Below are 27,001 nucleotides of genomic sequence, written 5' to 3'. Positions count from 1 at the left end.
CCTTGAGAGAACATGCCTTTATGTGTAAAGGAACTTGACAGATTGGAGAGCTGGGCCAAAACAAACAAAATGAATTTCAGCAGGGAAAATGAAATGCAAAAATATAGGGTAGGTGACATCTGGCTTGAAAGCAGTGAAAAGTATCTAGGGCTCTTGGTAGATCACAAGTTAAGCATGAGTCAACAGTGTGATGCAACTGGCAAAAAAACAATGTAGTTTTAGGCTGCATCAACAGGAGTCTAGTGCCCAGAAAAGTCTTTTCTGTTTTGGCCAGACCTAACCTGGAATATCATGTGCAGTTCTGGGCACCACAAACACCTGGAACATGCTCAGAAGAAGACAACCAAGAGAGTAACAGGTCTGGAGAACAAGCTCTGTGAGGACTACTTAGGGAGCTGAGTAAGTTTAGTCAGGAGAAGAGAAAATTGAGGTTATATGATATCCATATTAAATATCTAATGGGATGTCATGGACAAGATACAGCAAATTTATTTTCTGCTGCTCCAGAGACTACAACATAACCAATGGATTCACATTATGAGGAAAAAGATTACACCTAGAGATCACACAGAATTTCTTGATGATAAGAGCTATTCAACAATGAAACAGACTGCCTTGGAGTGGTGGACTCACCCACTTTTGGAGCTCTTTAAACAGAGGTTAAATGCCATCTTTCAAAAGGTGTATATTCCTGCATGCCAGGGGGCTGGACTACCTGGCCCTTGCAATCCCTTCTAACTCTAGGATTCTGTGATTCTGTCCCAGATGTATACTTCAGATCTGGTGAGAACCCAGCCAGTTGCTTCCACACAATGCAGTAACAAGTAGATAAAAAGGACAGAACCTTAATTTTATGCATAGATTTGTATCTGTTTAGGGCGTACAGATAAGATGTTTCCCACTCTATCGATAATTCCTATCTTCCATGCTGTTGCTGTTCTTTATTCCATGTATATATATATATCAGTGTATATATAAATGTGTGTGTGTATATGTGTGTGTGTGTGTGTGTGTATAGTATGTGTGTGTGTGTGAGCCTGCATGCACCTTTCTCTGTGTTGTTCCATGCTGTTGCTGTTCTTTATTCCATAATTATATAATTGTCGGATGTGCTAAAGCTCCTGCAACACAGGCCCAGGGTCACCTTAGACTCACCTGCATGTGCATCTCAAACATAAGAGGCTAACACTTCAGCCACTCCACTCCAGGTATGCAAGTTAAAAGCGCATGATTCTCCTGCTTTTAATCCATGAATATGTTGTTATTGCACTAGGAAGTGAAAAGATCAGTTATTGTCCTGTTATGATCCTGGTATTAACCAATAATGGGATAACAATGGGTTAATGATGGGATCATCACTGGATTGGCCCCATGTGATAAGGCCCAATGTGATAGGCTGAATATTGCAGGTGAGGTTTTCCTCAGTCTCAAGATAACTAACTGGTAATGTCTGCAGATCAAAGCACCACAAGTAGCACAGGTGATGGGGTCAGCATAGAAGGTGGCAACTCTATGTGACTCCCTCTGAGAAGTAGGCTTTTGGTAAGGGGAATGAAAAAACTGAAGAGTAGCAACCTGTACAAATAAGCTTTCTAAAGCAATCCCTTCACCCCCTCCTGATTTTCCTCTAAAGGCAAGACTGGACAATAAAAGGAGCAATAATGCAGTGAGGGGATGCATCCTAATAATGGAATCTTTGAACATTTAAATTTTCTGATAAAAATAAATAGAACATTGATTTGCATATATAGTACTTTAATTCTGCTTGCACAGAAGGGTTTTCCTGGCAACGGATTTTTGTGCAGAGAAGTGCTACAGTTTGCTGTGTGGAGGCAGCAAACCTAGAGTCCTTTCTTCCACCTCTGTGTTTTGGGATATGTCCACAAGGAGCAGACCTTTGCAGCTTGCATTTCATCACAGTGGTTGTGTTGTACTATTTTCAGTTAAAACATTCTCTTTCTTTAACCTAAATCTCCCCTCTTTCTGCTACTATGTAAGCAATACTACCCAGCCACTGCCACCCAGAAGAATGAGGGGAACTCCTCAGCCCATAGATTTCAAATATCACAAAAGTATATTTAGCATAACAACAACATATTTATTATAATAAATTAATAGAAAATAAATGAATAAATAAATATTGTTATTAAGATTATTATTATTGTGTGGGTACCTTTAGTGGGCCACCCTGGGACCAGTTTGCTGGTTCTGGAACCCTTGGTTGCATGGACTGCCAAAAGTGTTCCTCCACCCCTGACAACAAAAATATTACTAGACCTGTCCAGAAGTCTGCTTCTGCTTTTGAAAAATCGGCATTTCTTCATGTTAAATGGTGCTTGGAAAGCCACTCTAACTTATTTAAAAGATTTATCCCAATCTTAGCCACTTCCAAAAGAGGCAATTCACCCTTAAATTTTGTCAGAAAAAGTATGATCCTGGAGACTCAGGAGTCTGGGGCCTGTCCTGACTCCTGAGCATTGTATTTTGCCCTCCCCTTTGTCTCTTCTCTTAAATCTGGGGGAAACAGTAATAGTTTGTAGAAATATCTCTGCCTTGGGTGAACTTTGAGGAAGGAGAACTACATATTTTGATAAAACATGAGGCTGGGTTGGTGCCAACAGCAATTGCCAATAATGATTTTTTATGATTCTGTTGGACTTGAAAGTCAGATAAGGGTGAGTACAGCTTGTGCTTTAGGGTGGGAACTGATCACTTACTAGGATTTAGAAAATAGATATGCAGCCTTTTAGTTCATCTCAGTCATTCCTTTTAGCAGTGGTGATTTTTAGGTCTTCTAAAGTATGTTGTGAACTTTTAATGGCAGACAGGGGTGCTGAAAATAACTATTCCCCACTGTTATTGATTGTCTCAACAATGCTAGAGAGGGTCTCCTTCTTGTTGTATTCTAAGTTGTTTCCAATCTATGATTACCTTAAGTCAAAGCTATCATGAGGTTTTCTGGGACTCACCACACCACACTGGGTCTCTAGGATATACTAATCAGTTTTTGTTTGCGTAGTAAGAATCACTAGACCTGTCATTTTGATCCTTCTGTTTTTTCCCCATGGGGAGAAAAGGAGTTTGGGTGGGGTAGGATGCTGAGTCCGGAAAAAGCTGGCAGGGAAAAGGTTGCCCAGCCCCTAACAGAATTCCCCCTTAAAACAAAGATTGCAGCTTTACGGCCCTCCAGATGATGTTAGACTGCAGCTCCCAGCAGTCCTCATCATTAGCTATGCTGGCTAGGGCTGCTGAGAGTTGAGATTTAACAACATCTGAAGGTCACTCAGTTCCCACATAAACTTTAGGTAGTCAGGTTTTTTAAAAAAAGAGAAAAGAAACTGTGGGAGAAAAGCTTACAGGTAAGACCAGTCCCCTGTCCCACAAAGACAGCTGAAGCAGGTTTTTATCCATACTGTGTCATACACGTCAAACCAAAATGCTAACAGAGAAGGAGACTTCACATATAGCCTTGCAAACAGAGGTACAGACTGACCCAGCCATGAGTGTTTCCCAGCGTCAATGTAAGTCAGTTTATTTGATCAGTATATTGCAGATGAAGGTAAGTATGAGAGTATTTGGTAGGAAATATGTGCATTCCCTCTTCTAGAACTTCAGATATTGTAATAAGATGGGGAGGCAGTGGAAGGGGACAAATATGGTCTTCCAGATATTGTTTAACTGTAGATACCTTGATTATCCCTCCCTGTTAGTTATGCTGAAGACTGGGGCTGATGGAAATTGAACTTCTGGTGGGCCACAGTAGCCCATCCCTGCAGTACGTAAGTTGTGCGGGAGAAAACATGTTTGCACATTACCATACAGACAGAGGCAAACTATGAGAGCATCTTAATTTTTCCCTTACTTACTGGCTTTTTTCTTACACTCTACCCTCTTTCAGTATTTGTGCACTCCCATCTTTTTTGCACTGAAATTTGGCACCCTTGCAAATCTATATTGCATGCATGTATACTGAGTATGCATGCAAGCCCCACACATTTCCATTAGACAGAGTCAGGAAATGTATAAAACATAGCTAGCAATAGTTTTGGCTCAAATAATTAGGATTGCTTCTTTTGGAACCTCAAATCAAGCCCAACGTGTGTCTCATCTTCTGCTTTCAGGGCTAAAATTATGAACATTTCAGTCTGTGAAAGAAGTGAGTTTCCTTGCTTACAGGGCAAGATTGCATGCAAATATCTCCACTCCCACGGTGTATAATGATATTTGTCAGGAACACAGGTCACTCCTTTTGTACTTTGTCCCTGAAAACTGTGGTGATCTCTGTAGGACTGAGAAGGTAACCATAGCAATTGGGTATAATACTCTTTCCCCTCCTCTGACGTGGGAGAACAATCCCTACAAAGTGATCAGGCTGGAAAAGTGTTCAGTACTGAGTAGAGTTAGTGCATAAGTGATTCTGACTGTCCCAAAGAAGGGGAATTAATGTCCTGCGAGGAGTAAGCCACAGAGTCTTTCTGACAGAGACCACCTAAATCCCATTCCACAGGAGAGAGGAGGGTGGCTTGACACCCAAGAAGGGGACACCCACAGAGGCAACCAGCAAACAGGTCCAACTGAATGACTACTATTAGCATAAAGGAATTATCAAGACGTAGTCAAGGCTATAGGGAAGTGAAAATAGTAAAAATTAGTGGTGCATGCTCAATGAAGTCAGACCACTATGCTTGGAATGCAGACTTAGTTATTCTAGAAATCCCAGTTTGAAAGTCTCTTTTTAATGTAGTTGTTTGGCTTTTATAGATGAAAAGATTAGCTTTAAAGTGTTGGCAGGGTTGAAGTGGGCAGTGCTGAACAAGCTACACAGTGGTCAGAGATCTGGGCAGGAAGGAAGTGATGTATGTTTTTGCTTGCTTATTGCATTTTTAAATCACCTTTCTCCTATGGCACTGAAGATGGTTTACTATTTTAAATAATGTACTGTTGTAATAATTTCCTCTGTTAGTAATGGAGTGGGGGTGCCTGACCTTATAATGCAGCCAGAATGGTACCACACATGAACAAGAGAGAGGTACCATCAGATTTCATGGGAACCCCCAAGGTTTGCAGAATTACAGAGAAATCTTTATGCAAAAAACTTGCCTACAGGGTGAAACTTCAAAATACTGTTATAAAGCCTAGGTATGCTCAGTGGCCAATGATTTGTGATTATATGAAAGAGAGCATGGACTGAAATTACTGTCTTGTTTTTATTTGGAAATGTAGCATGTGTGGGAAATCATCCCAGGACATGGCCTTCCTCTGCAAAATCATGCTCCAACCAGCTCATGGCTTTTAGGAAGATAGTTTAGAAGCAGAAGAAGGTGCTAGGAGAGAATTTTCTACATTTAAATTACATTATTCACACCCACCCACACCCACACCATAGCTGATTAGTGCCTTGTGTGAATGGGAAGAGATAAAGAACTTTATTGCCTGTTATGGGAACTGGAAGGGGACTCTCAGGGCTGCGTGCGACCTGCAAAAAACAGATTTTATTGCACAGCGAATCGTCCTCAAAAGGGCCCTGTTACGTCCCCTGGCGCCAAGCCGTCCCTGTTCAGTGCTGAGGGGCGCCATTTTCCTCAGTCGGAAGACTTCCGACCAGAACATTTAACGCCCCGCAGCATTGAATGGGGCTGCTTGATACCAGGGGATGGAATGGGGCCCTTTTGAGGACAATTCGCTGTGCAATAAAATCCATTTTTTGCAGGTCGCTTGTGGCCCCAAGAGTTCTCTTCCAGTTCCCATAACGGGGAGAAAAAGGTGTGCAATAAAGTTCAAAGTGAGAGGTGCCCAAACCTCTTCATCTACCTGTGTTGAGAGGATGCTGGGACTGAAAATATTATTTGCTTATATGAGTACAGGTATGTGTGTCCTTCATGTAGCATGTAGCGGATGCTGTAGGTTTGTGGATAGAATCCCTGACCGAACATCACCCATTATCACATGAAGTTGTTGGAAGCAAAAAGGTTGTGCACCCATGCTTTAAAGGAGGAATGAGGAGCTCCTGATGTTGCAGAACTACAGTTCCTATCATCCATGACTAAATTGGCTGCACTGGCCATGAAGGACTGATGATAGTTGCAGTCCAGCAGCTTCTGGAGGATAACAGGTTCCCCCTTCCCACCCATTAATGGTGTTTTTTAAAGTGTTGTTTTCCTCCATTTTGTACCATTAGTGAAAGCTACTAACATTACAATACAGCAGGGAGTGCTAGGCATCTAATTTAGCATCACCAAAGACACTGGAGGAATACTGTTTCCTGTTTGAAACAAGTGCTGACTTTACCAAGGGGAAACCTCAAAATGTTCTCATCAGAGATACAATCTGAGAAGTGAGCCAGATTGTAATCTTTCTTTACAGTGTAATTTTGGGAATATGTAACACATTCAGAAATATTCTAAAATAGATTTACCTTTTGGGTGTGATTGGAATGCATTTCATTTTGTCTGCATCTACAGGAAACTATTTGAATCGTGGAGCTAACAATGGCAGAAAATGTTCTGTCACATCCTGGCTTGGACAAAGAGTCTGGGGAACAATTCCTTCAGGAAGCATTCCAGATCATGATAGAAGAAGGTGTGCGAAAGGGAATGGATGTCTCTGAAAAGGTAAGACTTCCAAGAGTTAATTCTTACATGAACATTGCTATATTTTCCAGGCCTCTTCCTATGGGATGGGAATGGTCAGCTTCTGTAGCCCTGAGAAACACCACGGATCTTGGAAAGTTACTTTTCAAAAATAATTAGTTATAATACAGTTCAATGCACATTGCTTCAAGTAATTAAAAAAACCCCAATTCTGCTATCTTGTTATTTAAATTAACTAAAATAGCTGTTATTTTAGTTAGTTGGAAAACAACAGAATAGTGCAAGCCACTTAACTCTGGTATAAAAATCAGATTTAAATAGGCCACATGCACCCTGCAGTTGTAGAAGCAACTGTTCAAAAGCAGATGCCCCCCAACAATGCAAAAGAGCAAAGTGATCTCTCCTTAAATAACAATTGTCATGTAACTTAATTATGACTTAGTCATTAATGTATTACTAAGAGAATTACATGGAGGAAGGGGATTTAATTACAAGTGATTCATTATTTCTTATGTGTTACTTCCAAACTGTTTGGATTGTATATCTGAAACAATTGTCCATGTAAAGGTTCAAAAATGTATTTAGCCACACAAACTCGAAATACAATCCTGTCAGGGGAGGAGAGGGAAAATCCATAACTGGTCACTTCCCAAGTGTGTCAGTTAAAGTTACAGGTGGGTCAAGATGGGGTTTAAAAACTTTATTTTCTTTTCTTTAAATTTCATTGAATTTCATTGAATAATCAGATCCTCCCTCCATTTGATACTTCAGTATCTCCTAGAATATGCTGTTCCACTGGAGCAGCCGCAGTGCACTAGTGTCAGTGGTAGAGCTTTCTGCCATGGGAGACCCATGGGAGATCCAAGCCTATAGTATCCAGTGGCTCCTGGGATGTTGTCCCAGGAATAGGATGACCATATTTTATTAAGACATTGGGATGGCAAAAACAGGATGGGGTTATGTAATATTCTGTACTCACAAAAAAGTGAGATAATAACAAAAGGTTTTTTTACATGAACATATTGAGCTAACAATCATTCTTCAGAGATAGAACTCATACAAAAAATTAGGTAGATGTAGAGGGGGACTTTATTTCACCACCATTGTACCATGAATATTTCTCTGATGAAATAATTTTACGCGGGACATTTTGGTCTTTCAACATCTTATCAGAAAACTCACACTTCATGACACAATTTTGGTGGGTTTTTTTTTGGGGGGGAGGGTATTTTTGATAACCACAATTTCAAACAGGGATCTTCAAACTATTTTTGCAATATAAGAGGGCATTTTTCTTGAAAACGGGATAAAATTGACATTTATATTAAAATGACGTTACAGTCTGGAAATGTGAAAAAAACAGTACTGTCCCATCTAAAACAGTACATATGATCAGCCTATCCAATAGCCACTGTGCTGAAACCTAAGGTTCTTGCTGTAGCTCTGCCTAGATTAATATAGTGAGCCCTTGGTATCAGCTGGTGTTTGGTTTCAGGATCCTTTGTGGATACCAAAATCCATGGATGGTCAAGTCCCATTATATACAATGGCATAGTAAAATGGTGCCACTTATTTCTGAAACTGGCAAAATCAAGGTTTGCTTTTTAGATATGTGTGTGTGTGTGTGCATCTGTATTAATATTTTCAAGCTGAGGGGATTCAGTCCATGGATGCAGAATCAATGGATACAGAGGGCTGATTAATGTTTGTATGGGTAGACTCTGGGGCCATTTTACACTACACAATTGTAGTACTGCTATTTCACTTTAAGTGGCATGACTGGATTCTATTGAATCCTGGTACAGGCATTTTAGGGGAGAAGGCTTTAGACTCATCAGCCAGGAAGCTCCTCTGGTTCCTCTGATCCAACTACAAACCTCAAGATTACTTAGGAGGCAGCCGTAACACCTCAAGTGGAGTCACACTGCAATAATTGTGTAATGTGGAATGGTCCCTGAAAGCAATAGGAGTTGTGTATACAGGATTTAATAGCAATCCTGCAATCATCCAACTAGCATAATTTGAGGGTAGGATTGCACTGTTGAATATATGACACTTCTCCCCATTGACCTTTGTAATATTGTCTAACCATCCTGCTTATAGGTGTGTGATTGGAAGGAGCCAGAGGAGCTGCAACAAATTCTGGACCTGGATCTCAGAGATAGCGGAGAACCGAAGGAAAGATTGTTGGAGCGTTGTCGGGATGTTATCAGATACAGTGTGAAAACATGTGAGTATCTTGGACTGGCAACTACTAACTTGGAGAGAATTAAGTTCTTCCAGATCTGCTTGTGAGTTAATGTTGTTCCTTTTTGGCTTGTTCCTATGCCCTGTTGTGATCCCTTGGTTTAGTTCAGTCTGTCATTTCCAGGATATTTTTTTAAAAATCAAGACCTGTCCAGCAGTGGAATAGACTGCCACAGAGTTGGGTGTACTCTCGTCATTGGAGACTTTTAAACAAAAGTTGGATACCCACCTTTTAGGAGCACTAGTCTTTAACTGTGAATTCTTATCCTTGCAGAGGATTGAACAAGATGGTCCTTAAAATCTCTTCCAGCTCTATGAGTCTGTGATTCCAAGTGTGCATATCAAAAGGTTGCATTTAGCAGAAAGGAAAAGGCTCATACATAATTTAAGGTCTTGATATACACCTATTTCTTTGCAGGTTAAATAGTCATGCAGCAAGGAACTAGATTTCTGACCTGATTCTCAAGTTAAATAACTATGCAACAAACAAGTAACTTTTGAGTCAGCATGCATATCCAGCACTTTAAACCCACTTTTCTGTACATCTGAAGCAATAAATAAAAATGCATTCATACTTTTCATGATTCAAAAATTACTGAAATTGTGAGCCAAGTGTTGTGACAAAAGCAGCTTTGAATTTTCTAGATGGGTAATGTGGGACCCTACAAAGATGGATAGACTGCATCTCCCATTAGCTCTAGGTGGCAATAGACACTGGTGAGGGATTATGGAGATGCATTTCAACATATGGAGGGTCACACATCCTTACCTTAGGAAGCCATGCTTCAGCAAACAGGTAACAGTGTTCACATGGTTATAGGCAAACCAAGTAGTAAGTGCTGCTTTGAGATCATTTTTTTTTGGGGGGGGTGTCTTTTTTTTTCAACTTTATCATATCCTGTGTACAAGGATGTGTTTTTTACTTTTATTTGACAAAAGTGGGCCATATTCAGAAAAAGTATAGTGCTCAGTACCTATCACAAATCCAAATAAGGTTCACTTCAATATAGCTACTCTCCCCCGCCCTTTTGTCTTTCCCAGGTCATCCACGCTTTTTTAACCAACTGTTTTCAGGGCTTGATCCACATGCTCTGGCTGGACGCCTCATCACAGAGATGCTCAACACCAGCCAGTAAGTGTTGTACACTTTCTTTTGAACCTTAGAGGTTTTTAAAGAATGTTAAAGAGCTTAGCTCTGATCATATACTGACTTTGTCATTATTCTCTGAATTGGAGATTGTTATTTTTTGAAAGAGCTGGAGTTGATGGTATGAAAGACATTGCTTACTTTGGTGTACACCCATATTTATTTTGTGTTCTGTGGTCCTCAAACATGTTTAGCAGATTTAAGAAACAATTTCAAAACCTGCCAGAGCCAAAAGTGGGATGGGTACATATCTCATGAACAACAGTTCTTCTTTTAGACAACTTTTACTTTATAATGCAGCTCAATGCAATATTATCTGTCTTCATGCATGGTTCAGGAAGGATCACAGTGTAGGGTCCCTCTAAGAAATAAGTATGTATACCACAGATGGGGATCATGCAGCCCTGCAGATGTTGTTGAACATCAAGTCTCATCAGCCTTAGCCAGCATAACCAATGACGAATGCTGGAAGTTGCAGTCCAAAACTTCTGGAGGGCTGCATGGTTCCTACAATACTGCCAACCAGCATCTCCCTGATAATGTGCACTGCAGTTCATGTGAGGAGTGTTGAATGTGATATAACTGTATTAGCATTTTCCTCTACACTGTAAGTGGCAACCAATGAAGCAAAGCACCGACATAATTGGTTACATCTATCCTACTGTTCCTCCAAGAAGCTGAAGCTCCCACTTCTCTCTTTCCACGTTATCCAACCAATAACCCTCTGAAGTAGGTTAGGCTGAGAGATTGTGATTAGCTCAAGAGCACCTGGTGAACTTCATGGCTGTATAGCTTTTGAATGTAGATCTCCACATTCCTACTCATAGACTTTAACCAGTCCATGGACTTTATCACATGTTCCTGCTGTCCCACCATAATTGCACAAGTTAAATAAGAGAAACATACCAGTTTTGCATCAATATTTATCACACGTTCTCCGCTTTAGCACTGCTTTGGTAATCCATGACTGTGCAATCTGATTTCTGCACTGCATAATGCTGCCTTCTGAGCCTTGCATGCCTTTCCCTAATCATGCATTCCCTTCCTATAATTTTTTAATAAAAGTTTTCTTTGATGTAATTTTACAATTCCATACCAAAAAAGAAATGAGAGTCCTTCCTCAAGGTGAGAAGACTGTTATTTCTTCTTTGGTCGAGGTGGAGGTGGGGAGAAAATAAAAGAAGGGGTGTTGTTTTTTTAAAAAAAAACACCCTGTTTACTCTGGAATAGGAAGGAGGAGGGTGTTGGGGGTGGGAAGAGGAGGAGACACTAACACCATGTGAGTGCCCAATACTGGAACAACCGGAAGGAACGTATCACAGCTGAGGATTAATGCTACAGCAGCACATTTGGGAGCTTATTGATGGGTTTTCCCATCAATGACAAGGTGCTCTGTAGCAAGGCTACAGAGGGCAAGGCAGCAATGAGACTGAGATCGCATTGTGTGATAACTATTGCCAAAGGCATTATTTTTCAACTTTCATGGGGTCTTAAAAGCCATGTGTGATAAAGTCCCATTATGCTGACAGTCAGCAGGTGAATAAACACCAATATTGTAATTGTACCCTGCCCTGTGACTTCCTGGTACAAGGCAAGCTAATAGTATCTTAATAAATAATGTCTCTTCACAGCTTTTCATTTTAACTACACATTGTTTGGGAGCTGCGGGTTGGTAGCCCTCTTGGATCACTTGGCAACTTGTGGTATTTCCACACTCACAGCGTAGATAATAGAATATGTTTATAACAGTTTTATATCAGTTTAGCTTTTCTCATGAAACAACCCTTCAATTTTTTATTTAGTTAGGATGATGGGAATTTTCTGTCTGAGAACTCTCATCCAACTCATAAATCTGCAGTTCAAAGGATTCCCTGGTGTGAAAGGTTGAATATTATTCCAGTATAAGTCTATGATTGTCAGCATGACTCATGGTTAAGAGGAATGGAGGTGGTTGGGAAGCCACAGTTTTTTATTCATTTGCTGCAACCATTCTGGATATTCTGCCATGAAACTTAGTTTATACTTAAGGAGTAAATCTCATTGAACTCAGTTGCTCACATCTCTGTAAAAATGCATAGAAATATGATTTTGCTTTTGTTGTGAAGACATTCAGTTAGATCCAGACTGTCATCTGAAACTAGTTTCTATTGAAACCAATGGAACAAGCTGATAACAATCTAAGCCCCATTTATTTATATAAGAATAAAGTTTTAGTCTGAATCCAACATACTGGATTTTCAGAGTACTAGCCACCCTCCTCCAAAGAAACACCAGCATTTGAGTGCCTGGGAAAATGATACCATCCCCTAATCCCAAGAGCATTTCAGTCCCTTTGTGATTATTTATGTCAGTGATGACTGCATAAGTATCACAAGGAGCAGCTATTGGGTATTCCCCTTTGATTCACTTTGTGATCAATGATGCAGCTTCCTCCCACGTGTACTTTGTGATCTCCTTTGGCCAGTTTTATTTTAGCTGACATCTTAAAAATATTTTCCATTGGCTGTGCTTTCCTTGTTGAGCAACTCTAATGATGATGTTCTCATCTGCTGCAAGTTTAAAACAGGTTCTTCGAATATAGGTCTCCAGATAGTGTAGGACTACAACTCCCAGAATCCTTTACCAATGGCTAGGCTAGCTAGGATGTATTGGAACTACAGTCCAACAACTTGTGGAGGACCACTTATTCTCCTGATTTTTAAACATTCAAATCTGGTCCAAACCCTGATTTTAAACCTTAAATTTTTAATAAGCCTGGCAGTGTCCTTGGTCCAATGATTCACAGTCTGTTCGTGACTCTAACCCCCTATTGAGGTTCCTTGGGGAAGTTTGCAAGACTTCCAACATCCAGCTGTGGTGGTCAAAAATACTCACCCATCCTCTCTTGTAGGTACACCTATGAGATTGGTCCTGTCTTTGTTCTGATGGAAGAGGTGGTGCTGAGGAAGCTGCGGGAACTAATTGGATGGGAGAAAGGAGATGGAATATTCTGTCCTGGTATGTAAACTTAGAGCCACATGATCATACGTCTTACTGTATTGTTAGGGTTCATATTTCCACAATTTCTACAGGTATACCTCAGTCAATACCTCAAGTAAACGGGCCTGTGAGCAACTTTTCTGTAACAGAAAATGTGTTACCAGAGGTAGCAATAACATGGAAAGGATAAGGATAGGTTCCTATGCCACCAGAAAAAAAGAGCACTTGCATGTTCCAGCAAACTTTTTTATCCAATTTTTATCCAAACGTTTTATTTCAATTTTTCAATTTACTGTATATACTCATGTATAAGTCTAAAAAATTTAGTCAAAAAATTGACACCAAAAACCTAGATCAACTTATCCACAGGTCAACGTAAATTCTATATTTTAGTTCTTATTAAATAGGGAACCATCTCCTGGTGAAAGGCAAGAGTGCAATCTGTCCTGGAAGCATTGACCTCCCACTATTCTCTCTTCCACCCAGCCTTTAGTGTGAGCCAAAACAGTTATGCTTGCCATCATTTTGTTGGTTCTTTGGCATTGTTTTCCTTTGCTTCATCATAGATCCATTATTGTATGTCCCCAAGTTTCACCCTCGACTTATCCATGGGTCATATCAAAATCCATAGTTTTGCTCCCAAAACTGCCCTTGACTTATACATGAGGTCGACTTATAGTTTATATACGTTAAAAATTAAAAATTAAAAAAACAAACCAACAAACCTAGGGCCTCTCTTTTCTTCTCCTGTTCAGTGTCATTCCGCTCACACCATGTTTTAAAGGGACAGAGGCAAACACCACTGCCTGTTTCAGCCCAAATGAAGATGTTTGGGGAGCACTGGTGTCACCATCCTTTAGGGTGTCACCAAGTGTGGTCTGCAACACACACACACCCCCACAGTACCTCCTAATAACACACCTGGACAAGAACACATAGCAACACTGGGATTGGCTAGACAGAACACATCTCAAGCTATATTGCTTTGTTTACTGCAAACACTCTGCTGCAACCCAACACTGAAAGTCTGTATTTCTCCATCCCTCCATCCCACCCTGCTATTAAGAAATTCCAGCTAAACAAAGGACAGGGGTGGGGGGAGTGAGGGCTTTTTTTAAAAAATGCTTCTTTTTCAGAGTCTACTGAAGATGATTTAGCCTGCCTACATCATTTTGCATTGAAAATATCATGGAATTTCACCATATAAATCCTTACCTAACCTTGAGATTTTCAACATTAAAATCATCATGTGTAGGCGACTGGAAACAATCCATGTTTTTACTCTTTATATTCTGCTCTGCTGCTTTCAGATTAGTTCTGGCCTGTATTTTTTTATGCTCTTATGTTCTTGGATCCAAACTTTTGTCTTATATCTTTGTATCCTTCTTCCTCACTGAATATTTCCAACCTGTTTATGATGTTCATGCAAAATTAAGTATACACAAATACAAATTAATATGGGAGATTTTGAAATTTAGGGGCTCTTTTTCTCTGCAGGAGGCTCCATCTCCAACATGTATGGCATGAATGTGGCACGGTACCACTACTTCCCAGACAGTAAGCAGAAGGGAAATTGGGCAATACCAAAGTTGGCAGTGTTCACATCACAGGAGGTATGACCTTCTTCTGAGACAGCTCTTGGGGAAAGTTTTAGCCCTCCAGATGCTTTGGAATATGACTCTTATGATCCCTTATCATTGGCTATGTTAGTCAAGTGGGGCTGATCGGAGAGTTTTGAGTTGGTATCATCCCTGATCTCCTTTTTTGACTTCTCTTCCAGTGTCACTACTCCATCCAGAAGGGAGCAGCTTTCTTGGGCATTGGCACAGACAATGTCTACCTTGTTGCAGTGGATGAAAGGTGAGAGTTTTCAAATCTAGAAGTCCTTGTGAGGTGTATGGTATTGGCGGATCAACTAATCCAGCAGCCAACTATCCTAGGTAAAGCTACAGCTCTGTCAAAAGCATTCTTGGCACTCCCTCTTCAGACTTCTTGGGGAAATATCCAAGAAGAGAGAGTCCACAACCATTCCAGACTGCTTATTCTATTGCTGAAACACCTTTCCACATTTAGATCCCACTCTCAATTAATATATAACGAAAAATGCCAGTTTCATACTCAGGTCTCCATGCTTCCGTTAATTTCACTCTGGAAACATAGGAACTTGTAATGAGCACAGGATATAGCTTACTGTGAATCTCATGCTTTCTTTTTTAAAAAACCAAAACCAAAACAAAACCAGGTATGTAACTCTAAGCCTGCAAATGGTGCTACTGCCCGGTAGTCTTTTACAGCCCCCGAACCCCAAAGTGTTAAGGTGGCACTTTAAATCCATGCTTAGAGTTAAAGGAGTGCATAAGTCACTACATCACTATGCATATGAACTTTCAGTGTGGGGGCAGAACAAAGTTGATGCAGGAATAATCCAGTTTGATGCCATTTTAACTATCACGGTTCAATACTATGTAATTCTGGGAACTGTAGTTTGTTGTAGCCCTAGACCTCTCTGACAGAGAAGGCTAAATGTCTCACAAAACTACAATTCTCAGAATTTCATAGCATGGAGCCATAGTAGTTAAAGTGATGTCAAACTGGGTTATTCCTGCATTGTAGAAGCAGCCACAGATTTAAAATAAACCCTAGTGCAGTTGCATGAAACATCCTTCAGTCTGACTGTACAATTCAGTCATTTATTAATTGTTACAACAGTAATTGTTGATTTACACAATCAGCAGAATCATGAGGAGTAGCTTCATATGGATTTTAACATTTCAGACTACAAGAAGAAGACTCTTAACTTGAATGCTTCCCCTGAAAGTATTGGAGAAATTCCCTACACATAGAAAACCAACACTTCAGTGAGAAGGCTAGCCTAGAACTCATTCCCCTGATAATGCTGGCCTTTTGCATGTGGGGAATTTCTTACAGGGGAGAATTCAAACATGAGATGCTGTACTTGCAGAATGAAACATTATAATCCAGGAAATAGCTGCATATATGAATCAGTTATAACACAAGGTGTCTTAAGCAATGACGTCTTCAGGAAATGACATTAATGTTTGGTCTGGGTCACTTCAGCCACTGGTACTTCCAGGGCCAGTCATATTACACCTGTACTTAAAGATCTGCATTGGCTGCCCATTCGCTTCCGGGCACAATACAAGGTGTTGGTTATGACCTATAAAGCCCTACATTGCTTGGGCCCAGGTTACCTTGAGGACCGTCTCTCCCCATACATTCTGCCCCGCACCCTCAGAACATCTGGGCAGCAACTACTGAGGGTCCCGGGGGCTAGATTAGCCTCCACTACAAGGAGATCATATTCCATCATCGCCCCGACCCTCTGGAACACGCTGCCCATTGAGCTCCACTCGGCTGCCTCCCTGGCCCAGTTCAGGAGGGAGTTGAAAACCCTCTTGTTTCGATCTGCTTTCCCCAATACAAGCTCCAGCTAGTCTCCCCCCCTCTGACAGCAATGGTAGCTGGCTGATGGGGTTTTTAATATTGATTTTAATGCTTTTGTATTTGTACTGTTGGTTTTGATAGTCTTGTTTGATATTGTACTGTATTGTATTATTTTGATTGTTGTTCACCGCCCTGATCGTAGGAAGGGCGGTATACAAATAAATTTTTTATTTATTATTATTATTATTATTATCTTTCTTTCTTAGAGGGAAAATGATCCCAGCTGACCTGGAGAAACAGATCGAACAAGCCAAATCTGAGGTAGGCTTTCTCTAGAGAGGGAGGATTGGGCACATGTGAGGGTCATCCATTGCTCAGCTTTAAGGTTTAAACATGTTGCAGGTAAACCTATTGGGTGACTTGGGCAAGTCACATGTTCTCAACCTCAGGGGAAGGCAATGGGAAACTCCTTTTGAACAAATCTTGCCAATAGGGTCTCCTTGGGGTCACTGTAAGTCAGAAACAACTTGAAGGCACACAACAGCAACAACAAGAACAGCAATAACAACAACAATAAGGGATGGTCCCCATCCCAGCTCATGCAGTGTTGGTAAGACAGCTGGGATGTGACATCATCACGGTGGTTGTTTGCCTAACCCCACTCAGAATCTTTGGGAAAGAAACACTGAATTTGATGATTTCATGTCATGCATTTTTAAAATCATGGATATCCAGGGACACACATGGGATAAGGGGGAATATTGGCTGGTGGCAAGTAATGTTAAGGAAGTTCCTGAATATGCTTGCCTTCTATCAGACACCTACCCTTGTTATTGCTCCCTTCCAGAAGGCATTTCCTTTCTTTGTCAATGCCACATGTGGCACCACAGTTCTAGGAGCCTTTGACCCCATGGTGGAGATTGCAGAAGTGTGTGCAAGGCACAGGATCTGGCTCCATGTGGATGTAAGTACAGCATACTGAGTTGAGAACCCATTCTTTGGGGATGGAGGGAGATGCCTATTAGAAAAATGGGACATTTGTTATACCTGTAGTTCAGAGAAGGGAAATACTCCACCATTGGCTATGCTGGTTAGAGGTGATGGAAGTTGGAGTCCAGCAACATCTGAAGTTTCCCAGTTGACCAGCCCTTCTTTAAACCCCAGAATCTAACAAACCAGGATGCTGAGAGGTACAAATGGCCACTTCTGGCCCATTGAACGGAATCTAAAGGGCCACACGCACTGTTTTCAGCAGGTGCACTACATTTTTTTTCAAATCCTTTTATTGACCTACATCATCAGATGCTCCTGAAACATCATTCAGGATAGTGTGAGTGACTGGGCAGCTTGAAGCTGTTTTACCATGCAACACAGAAGAGCTTTTGCAAGATAGACATATATCTCCCTGGATGTTGTATAGTGTTTGGTGTTCATGGGATGCATTTTTAATTACACTGCTCTCGATTATGATTTCAAGAGGTAAAATTATGTCAGAATTCAGTTCTCCATGTATTTTATTGATTGACTGATTGATTGATAGATTGATTGAGGATAATCTCATGACTCTTCTCATTTTGGATAAATCTCATGCAGATATGCATCAGGCAGCCTCCTCTGAGAACAAGGAATTATATTGTGTGTCTGTATTGTATGCTGTATTGTATGTAGTGGTCAGTGCAGTGTAGTGGTTTAAACATTGGACTAGGACTCTGGAGACCAGGGTTCAAATCCTTGCTTGGCCATGGAAACCCATGGGGTGACCATGGACAAGTCACAACCTCTCAGCCTCAGAGGAATGCAATGGCAAACCTTCTCTGAAGAAACCTGTCTTCCAAAAAACCCCGATAGGTTCACCTTAGGGTCACCATTAAGTCAGAAATGACTTGAAGGCACACAACAACAAAAAACTGTATGCTGCATTCACATTCCACACAAAGATGCAGCAGACTAACCTACCACAGTAGAAACTGAGTGGGAAATCAATGAACTATTCATAGATGTGGCCAACAGCTTCTTTGGGTGTTGAATCTCTACTATCAAATGGTGTGAGAGGAGGTAATGAATAAACTCAAGTTTTGAGGGACAAAAGGGAATGACACGAGGGGGGGAAAGTTGAGAGAAATAGGACTGTGCATACCACATAGATTTGTTATTTTGTGCAGAATTCCATATCTTGAGATATTTTCTTTTTTAAAAAACACATATCCAGTTTCAAGCCTCATGACTTTGGTGAGATGTAATGCACACCTACTTACTTATACCTGTTAAGAGCTTGAACTGTCTTGGGGAGGGCATTCGTATTTTTTGCCTACAAGTGACCACCCTTTCACATTCTATGACAAGTCAAAACAAAAAATGAGTTAAGGCTCTCCTTTTAGAACCCAGAGCTGGATGGATCTCTCTGAAAATGTTCTTGAGTTCCACAGATACTCTTCAAACATTTTCAGACTGGGATTGCTGATCACAAAAAACACTTCATGGACATCTTTTAGGCCAGTGCTCCTCAAAGTGATGGTCTATGGACCATATCTGGTCTGGACTGTGAACCATTGAATGATCATTTACACCGAGTTTCCAGGAAAGAAAGAAACAGAAAGAACTATGGTACACATAGGAGAGAAGGGCATCTGCCAGTCTCGAGCATCAGGTAGATTAAGAAGTACACCTTTAGACCAGATGCATCCTTAAAGACTCATTTGCCTCTCTTACTCCCCCTGTAGGCTGCATGGGGTGGCAGTGCCCTCCTCTCCCAAAGACATCGGCATCTTTTGGATGGAATTGAGAGGTAGATGCTATTTCTTCTTGTGGGTAGGTGGGCTACAGTGGCATATAGGGGGGTTAGTATCACCAGTACAGTGGGGGACAGACTGCCTTAGTCCCCGGAGGTCCATTTGGGCTCTGGAATGGCTGTAGCCCAAATGGAAGGGATTGTCCCACCCAGCAGCCACTGCTGCTGGAGGGGGCAATGCCAGGCCTCCCAAGATCCATTTGGGCTCCAGTCTGGCTGAAGCCCAAATGGAATGGACTGCTGTGGCTGCTGGGCAAGCAAGCAAGGGACACAACACCCTCTCTTGCTCTCTCAGCAGCTACACCAAGTGTACGATCCCATTGGGGTGAGGTGTGTCCGCACCCTCCTAGTGATGCCACTGGTGGGCTATAAGAGTGTGTCAGAGGAGTGTGTCAGAGGAAGAATACAGGAGAGCTGGTAGACTGGAAGCAAGCAGGGATGGGCTGTTGACATCACTCAGTCTATAGCTAAAGAGCCAGTTTTGAGTCTAGGACTTTATGGAAGCAAATTGATACCTATTGGTCAATTGTGTCACATGATCTCTACTAAGATGCAAACTGCTGTACCACCTGGAGCTATCCTTAAGGTTGGCTCAGTAGTGCATCAGACAGTAGACCAGCAGCTTCCTCCTCGGAATTTGATACAGCACTGCAAAGAATAAGGATCCTGTTACTTGTCCTTGAGAACTAGTGTGGCATGATGGTTTGAGTGTTGGACTAGAACTCTGGAGATTAAAGTTTCATTCCCAGCTTAGCCATGAAACCCACTGGGTGACCTTGGGCAGCTCACATGTTCTCAGCCTCAGGATAAGGTGATGGCAAAACTCTTTTTAAAAAATCTTGCCAAGGAAACCACATGATAGATTCACCTTAAGGTTGCCATAAGTCGGAAATGACTTGAAGGCACACAATAACAACCAACATACTTGTCCTTGGTGAAGGCATCCCACTGATGTCTTTTCCCCTCTTTGTATATGAAGCTCCTAGATCAGGCCTAGCCTAGGTATCTTCAACAGATGGTTGTATGGAAGTAAACAGTTCACAAGTTATGTACAGTTGCCCCCACTTTTTTGCAGGGGATCCGTTCCAGACCCCCTAGCAAAAATGCAGTTTCACTTATATTCAAGCCCCATTGGCTTGAACATAGGCGCATGTACAGAGGTGCACAGATATGCGCCATGGTCACACGCCCCATTCATTCCCTCTCCTTTTGTCTCTCATGCATAAGCAAGGGACACTAGTATAAAGACTGCGAGAGCAGAGGGAGGACTGTATTTTACTTATATTTTCTTAGACAAGGTATAGAGGGCAGAATGTGGCTACATTCCAAAGGGAACGTAAAGAGTGAGATTGATATTTTTTGCACAGTATGCAAGGAGTAACATTACATTGTTGCTTTTCAAAGTTGTCTTTAAAGACCATTTTAAACTGTTTAAGAGGTGTTCTGAGCATAATTTTTCAGGAGCGTGGGAACTGTGTGATCCCTGAGCCACAGGTGAGCCTCTGGGGGAAAATAGTACAGCCCTACCACAAGGCCCTGGAACTCCCCCCTCAAAGGTTGCCTGACAAAAGTAGTTTTTCAGACTCCCCCAAGTTTAAACTTTAAAAAAGAAATTCCTTTGCAGATCTATTACATGCTTTTGGGGGGAGTCCCCTTACTAGAATGGCTCCCAAGTCCCCAAATAGCCCACGGGGTTACCAAAAGTGATGCATTGTCACTTCTGACCATTCAAAATAGTGACCATGCTGATGCTCTGTGGAGCTCTGAAGGACTTGAAAATTGGGCATTGCGACCTTCAGCCTCTAGATTGGACACACCCCTGTTTTGTCTCATTCTGTTCTCAAGCATGAGGTTTTTTTAAGTAATGGAAAATTAATGAAAAATAACAAATGGTGCATTGAGCTACCTTTTCAAAGATTTCAAGGAGCAACAACTAAGTACAGTACAATTCCTATATCTGCCAATTCAGTTTCCACAGTTTCACTTAACCATGTCTGAAAAGATATATTCTCTCTAGGCATTTCTAGGTCCTCCAGTATGATTCTATGGTCAACCTCCAGACCAAGCATATAATAGAATTACTTTGCAGGACCTAGAAATGCCTTAGAGAAGTGTTCTCTTTAGAAATTTCTAGATTCTCTAGTGAGATCCTGTGGTATGCTTGGGCTGGAAATCACTTGTCTCATTTAAAATAATGGGGTGTCCTATTTTCCACATTTTCAGGTATCCATGGGGGAGGGGGGGGTCTTGGAACATAACCCCTGCAGGTACAGAGGTTGTAATGTAGATCGTTGCTGCTGGTGCATGAGTTATAGAAATAAGTTTCCTTTCAAAAAGCAACTTTCCAGTGTTTCTCTTGAATGCTATTAGCGTGGGAAACGTCCTGGAAAGCCATGGTTTGCTATTGGTCTGATTATGTTTCTTATAACCTATCAGATCTGGGCCCTATCTGTATGACATGGTAGAACTGTGGAACTCAAATCTGACTAAGCAAGGGGCAAAGGGATCAGAATTATGCAGTACAGTCACTGAGAGGGGCTGGAGATCAGGGAAATGTGGATGGAGGGGCAGAGGCAGGAGGCCTGTTATAGATGGGCTGCAGATGAGGCACAAGGTAAGGGAAGCAAGAGAACGTGTGTCATTAAATAGTGTGGCAGAGTTACTTAGACTTAGAAGATTGTCTTGAACTATTAAGAGTTTACTATAAAGCTTTATGTGTCTACTTAGCATATGAGGTCAGCCAAGTAACTTCATTATATAAAGTCACCTAACAGCCGAGTTCTGTAGCCTAAACAGTCTCTTCATTTGAAGCCCTTAGCCTGTCTGAGAGAAGCTGGTAGTGGCAGCAGCACTAACCTAACACAGATCCTAACACAGATACACCAGAAAAAATTGGTGTATCTGATGTAGCCATCTAAATATGTTTGCCAGCATTCACTAGTGCATGGTCAGAAACACAGAGATAATGTATACAGTATTTAGAGGTATTCACAACATTTATCCAGGATTGTCAGTATTAACATGTGAATTGGTTTATAGACATTTTTGGAGAAGCATTGCCAATCCATTCTGCTTCCATTTAGCCTCCCACTCCCATTGCATCTTTGGACCTTTGCCACCTATGTTTAATATTTTATCTAACCTCCATAACAGGCTTTTGTTTTGTTTTGTTTTCCCCTTGCAGGGCAGATTCAGTGGCTTGGAACCCTCACAAAATGCTTATGACTGGGCTGCAGTGTTCTGCCTTCTTGCTCCAAGATAGCTCTGTAAGTATTCAGCATCCCTCCCTTCCTGCTCTAGGAGGACAACACCCTCCACCTCCCCACCATCCCCTGTAGATGGAGGGGCTGGGAATATTTCAATTTAAGGAATCTCCTTTGCAATGCTGTGTGACTAAAGAAAAAAAAATCTAATCCAGCACTCTGCCAAAAAGTCAAAGTGACTTGGCTATACACAATGGGGTGAAGCAGAGGGGCAGGAAACAGTGGTCCGAAGCTGCTTCTTCTGAAAGAGGTCTGAAATCCTGCTGACTGCACTGTCTACTCCCAAGGCAGCCTATGTGCACATGCCACAACTGCTGGTTGTTGTTGTTGTTGTTGTTATTTGGTAATTTCCCCACCACCATCCATGTGCACCATCACACAAACACACCACCGGGAACTGCCTGCTACCTAGATGCCTCTCCATTGGATGGGCACCCTGTTTGATCATGTATACAGTCACACCTGCGACCCTCCACTAGGAGAAGGCATTGGAGCAGAGGTGTGCCCAGTAAAACACTGGCAATGAACAATCATGTCCCCCTACATTCCCATTTCACCGTCCTTCATCCCATGCCTTGTCTTTGACTGTCTGGCTTGTGTATGTTGTACTTATAGCCATTGGAGGTGTCACACTTTTTTTGCACTGCCATTCCGTCTTTTTAAAATGCATAACATGCACTGGTGCATAGGATGGAGTGCTCCTTTGGGACCGGTCTCACATCAGGTCATTTATATGCATGGTCAAAGGTGCACACTTTCTGGGCTAGAGCAGTTTATTTCTGCTTCTTCTTAGTCCTGCTTTTTATCTTAGCTTGGCTGCAGTGCGGTTTCTGACTGTTTCGGGGGCATGTGTCATCTAAATGCCACACTCCCCAAATGGCCTGAAACCGCTTCTTTTGGCCCAGCTGTTTGACCCCTATGTATGTAGATTTGCATGGATTGCCTTAAATGTGTAACTCTTCTAAATCTGCTAGCCCTTGGAGAAGAGTAGCTATATAGAACGCTGGAAACCCCAGTGATCATAACAAATACTGCTGAGTTGCCCTTTAGTTCTGATGTGCCCACACACTTAATTGCAGCCATTAGGCCTAGAAACATAAAAATAAGGAGGTTCGAATAAAGTCTAGTCAAAATGAATGTAATTTGGTGCTCACTAAATTTTCTTCTTGTTGGAACTGCTTGAACATACATGGCCCTAGTTTTAATCCTCTGCTCAATTCACATTGTTTTACAAAAACTGAACACTTCCTCCCAAATTAGCACAGCAAGGTTCCACCTCTACTTTAAGATTAGCATGTCTCAAGGGCTGCCTTATCCTATATGAGTTTACAGCCACGACTTATGTCTTGCTAATAGCTGAATTACACTAGACTAGAAATGTAGGAAAAAGCCTTCACCATACACCATGCCATGCCATTATCATGGAAATAAGACCTGTCTTGCTCTTTTCCTGTTGCCTGTTGTCTTGCAACATTTTCCATATTTTGTTGAGGTACTCAATTTCTTACATTTGGCAGTTTTTGTTTTTTTCAAATCCGCTTTTTCCTACTGTTTTTATCCTGTTGCTGTCTTATGTTTTTCTTCTTTGAATTGTTGTACATGCTTTAAGCACCCTAATGGACATACAGATTATAAAGGTTTCAAGTTTTAAAAAAGAAGAAACAAAAGAAAGTGTGTGTGTTTTTTAAATGTTTTTTGACCTCCACTCCCTGGCAGGGTCTATTGCAGAAGTGCCACTGTGCCAAAGCAACTTACCTATTCCAGACTGACAAGTTCTACGACACAATTTATGACAGGGGTGACCAAACCATTCAATGTGGACGCAAAGTAGACTGCTTCAAGTTGTGGCTGATGTGGAAGGCTAACGGCACCAAGGGCTTGGAGCAGAGAGTGGATAGGGCCTTTGCCTTCACCAGGTATGCACTGAAGGGGGAAGGTGTGAGGTCTCCCCCTCGTACATGCAACTTGTCCTTATGCATAGCAGGCACAAGGAGTACAATGAACACCTCCGTTGGTTTGTCAGATTGTGGAGCATGGAAGTCAAAGGTAGAAAATACATGTCCTCCACACACAGTCGCTTTTGGTAATTTGCGCTGCTACAGCATGAACAGAAAAATAAATCAAATCAAATCAAATCAAATGAAGCATTTGTTTTAATGTGCTTTCACTTTTAAACAAGACATGTTAAAGGCATGTGCCTTGTTTTAAAAATTCTAATTCCAGGGAGTACAAGTATGATTTTAAAAATATGTACTCTTCATGTCTTTATAAAAAAAATGACAAGGGCGGGGATATCAGGCAGGTTATAAATATTCAAATAAATAAATAAATAAATAAATAGCATTTTACATTGCTGTGCCACTGAATTTCAGCAGTAGTGCAGTGCAGTTCCTGTATGCTCAGGATGCAGGAAATGGCCCCTGAACCCACTGAAGGTGGCTTCCCTGATGTAACTCATCCCAGTCTCCAGGCATTCTCCTCCTATTTTAGGTATATGGCCAATGAGATGAAGAAGAGAGAAGGTTTTCAGCTGGTGATAGAGGTAAGACCTTCCTGACCTCCAAGATTTAAAATGCCTCAGACTTGGCATCTGTTTCAGTAAGTGTGCACTTTAGAATCATAGAGTTCCTTTCAGTGGTAAGACAAGCCTTCAGATACAATGAAAGGGCATGAAGAATTGTGTGTCTAGACATGTGTAGTGTGGCATTTGTCTCACCAGTGTATAATCTCAGACTGCTGCCACACACAGGAAGCTGTCATATTGAGTCACATTGTGCACCCATCTTTAGCTCAGTATTGTCAGCTCTGAAGGCCAGCAGCTCTCAGTGTTTTCAGCAAGGTCCCTTCTGTATCTTCCTCCTCCAGATTATTTTTGGAAACATCAGTTTTCCTCTAAACATTCTGCATCCAGAAAGCATATGCTCTTCCACTGGAGTTGTGGTCTGGCTCCAATATCGGATTAGGCACTTCAGACAAATTTGTTATTCCCCCAGCAGTTGCCATTTCTCCAGCCAGTATTACCAATGTGTTACTTCCATTAAGGCATTTTGCGCCAAATTAACATTAAACTGTATGCAAGGGATCTTTGAGTATAACTGAAAGAAACAAGGTGGTAGCATAAACTTTTGTAGACTTGAATCTACTTCCTTAGATGTATGAAAAGCTCATGCTCCCAGCTTATTTCTTTCAGTCTCAAAGGTGCTACAAGATTCCTTTGCATACAGATTTTCCAGACCAACATGGCAATGTCTTTGAATGAAACTGTGCATATAGAGATGCAGATTGATTTGGTGAGTGTATAGATATGCTATTGAAATGTAGACCCAGGACTCAAAACATTGCAGAGTAGTCAGAAAGGGATGGGAAAATTCTGTTCCCAAAAGTTTTTAAAAATGTTTTATTATTTCTTCCAGCCTGAGTTCATCAATCTTTGTTTTTGGTATGTGCCACCTAGCTTGCGAGGACAGGAGGGTCAAACTGACTATTCTCTGCAACTAGGAAAAGTAAGTATGTATTGAGAATTCTGAATGGACGCAGGAAGAGAGACAGCTCTTAAGAGTCACTGCAGCCATAGCCAATAGTGACGAAATCTTTCTCTGCCTCTGAGACCCTAAAAGTCCAACCAAATTTTTACACATGATTTCTACTTTCCCTGGCTTAGGTTGCTCCTGTAATAAAGGAGCGGATGATGAAGAAAGGGTCCATGATGGTGGGCTATCAGCCGCATGGCAACAGGGTCAACTTCTTCCGCCAGATTGTCACCAATCCAGCAGTCACCAGAGAGGACCTGGACTTCTTCCTGGATGAAATTGAGAGGCTCGGCAGGGATTTGTAGCAGTTTAGCTGTGCTCCTTTCTCCTTCTCCCCATAGCCCAGTGGTGTGAACCCTAATGAAGACTTGGACTCCTTTTGAAATCCAACAGCCTTTGTATTTTTTCTCCACTCATGATTTTTGCAACTTTTGCAAAAATCAAATAAATCTACAGTTCCCTAATGACTCTAATTTATTCTTCTTTTGTCTAAATTCATTACTCTTCAAACATCACCGCTCTTCCCAGGACATCTGGAATACCTTCCACTGGGCCTTCGTTTCTCCTTTTCTTCAGAGGGCAGAAACACTAGAAAGGGAAGTGTATGGCTAAGGCTTCTGTAAGGGGCTATGACAACTGTAAAGTGAGACTGTGAGATAGGTTTAGATGGCTCAGGGTTCACATCTAGTTGGCTGGCTTGAAAATCTTTTGCCATTTTTTAAAGTAAGGGCTTTTGAAAATATATTTCCCTCAAGCTCAATGCTCAGTTCTGAAGCTGAAGAAAACATGAAAAGCCAAGAGATTTATTACAAGTCTATGCATGAGAATTTTGCCTCCTGTGGTTTTTATTATTGCTTTTAACAATAACACCTCTAACTCTCCTCCCACCCAGAAAGTCACAATCTAAAGGAGACAATGAGGAAAACAGGATAGGGAAAGAACAATGGGGCAAATTAATTGCCCACATGACCATGTTTTTAAAGAACTTTTTAACTTTAAAAAGGTATGCCACAAATATAGACAGTAAGAAATATTTTAAAAATTTAGCATGA

The 27,001-nt window shown here is 41.4% G+C and overlaps 1 protein-coding gene across 7 annotated transcripts; it reads left to right on the top strand.

Moving 5' to 3' along the window:
- The first annotated feature begins 281 nt into the window (after nt 1–281).
- CSAD (cysteine sulfinic acid decarboxylase) lies at nt 282–26,422 on the top strand. Of its 7 annotated transcripts, none has more exons than XM_042454724.1 (15): nt 282–399; nt 6,462–6,611; nt 8,694–8,820; nt 9,879–9,969; nt 12,875–12,981; nt 14,461–14,576; nt 14,744–14,823; nt 16,635–16,689; nt 17,216–17,332; nt 19,089–19,153; nt 22,341–22,422; nt 24,136–24,335; nt 24,910–24,961; nt 25,833–25,922; nt 26,081–26,422. In XM_042454724.1, exons 2-15 carry the CDS (start codon nt 6,489–6,491, stop codon nt 26,252–26,254), a joined length of 1,479 nt encoding a protein of 492 aa, XP_042310658.1. In that variant the 5' UTR covers nt 282–399; nt 6,462–6,488; the 3' UTR covers nt 26,255–26,422. The 7 variants fall into 7 exon arrangements, with proteins under 7 accessions (XP_042310658.1, XP_042310663.1, XP_042310657.1 ...); XM_042454729.1 differs by having other exon boundaries at nt 341–358; XM_042454723.1 differs by lacking the exon at nt 282–399 and adding an exon at nt 416–783.
- The last annotated feature ends 579 nt before the right edge of the window (nt 26,423–27,001 follow it).

This window comes from Sceloporus undulatus, chromosome 2, assembly GCF_019175285.1.
Source record: "Sceloporus undulatus isolate JIND9_A2432 ecotype Alabama chromosome 2, SceUnd_v1.1, whole genome shotgun sequence".
Classification (NCBI taxonomy): domain Eukaryota; kingdom Metazoa; phylum Chordata; class Lepidosauria; order Squamata; family Phrynosomatidae; genus Sceloporus; species Sceloporus undulatus.
The sequence above is the reverse complement of the archived record's forward strand: the minus strand, read 5'-3'. Positions and strand labels throughout refer to the sequence as shown.

Bases quoted from the DNA above. Each gene is read 5' to 3' on its own strand.
- CSAD (XM_042454724.1), top strand. From the start codon at position 6,489: ATGGCAGAAAATGTTCTGTCACATCCTGGCTTGGACAAAGAGTCTGGG. The intron at 6,612-8,693 runs GTAAGACTTCCA...TCCTGCTTATAG, and splicing joins GAATGGATGTCTCTGAAAAG to GTGTGTGATTGGAAGGAGCC. The intron at 24,336-24,909 runs GTATGCACTGAA...CTCCTATTTTAG, and splicing joins AGGGCCTTTGCCTTCACCAG to GTATATGGCCAATGAGATGA.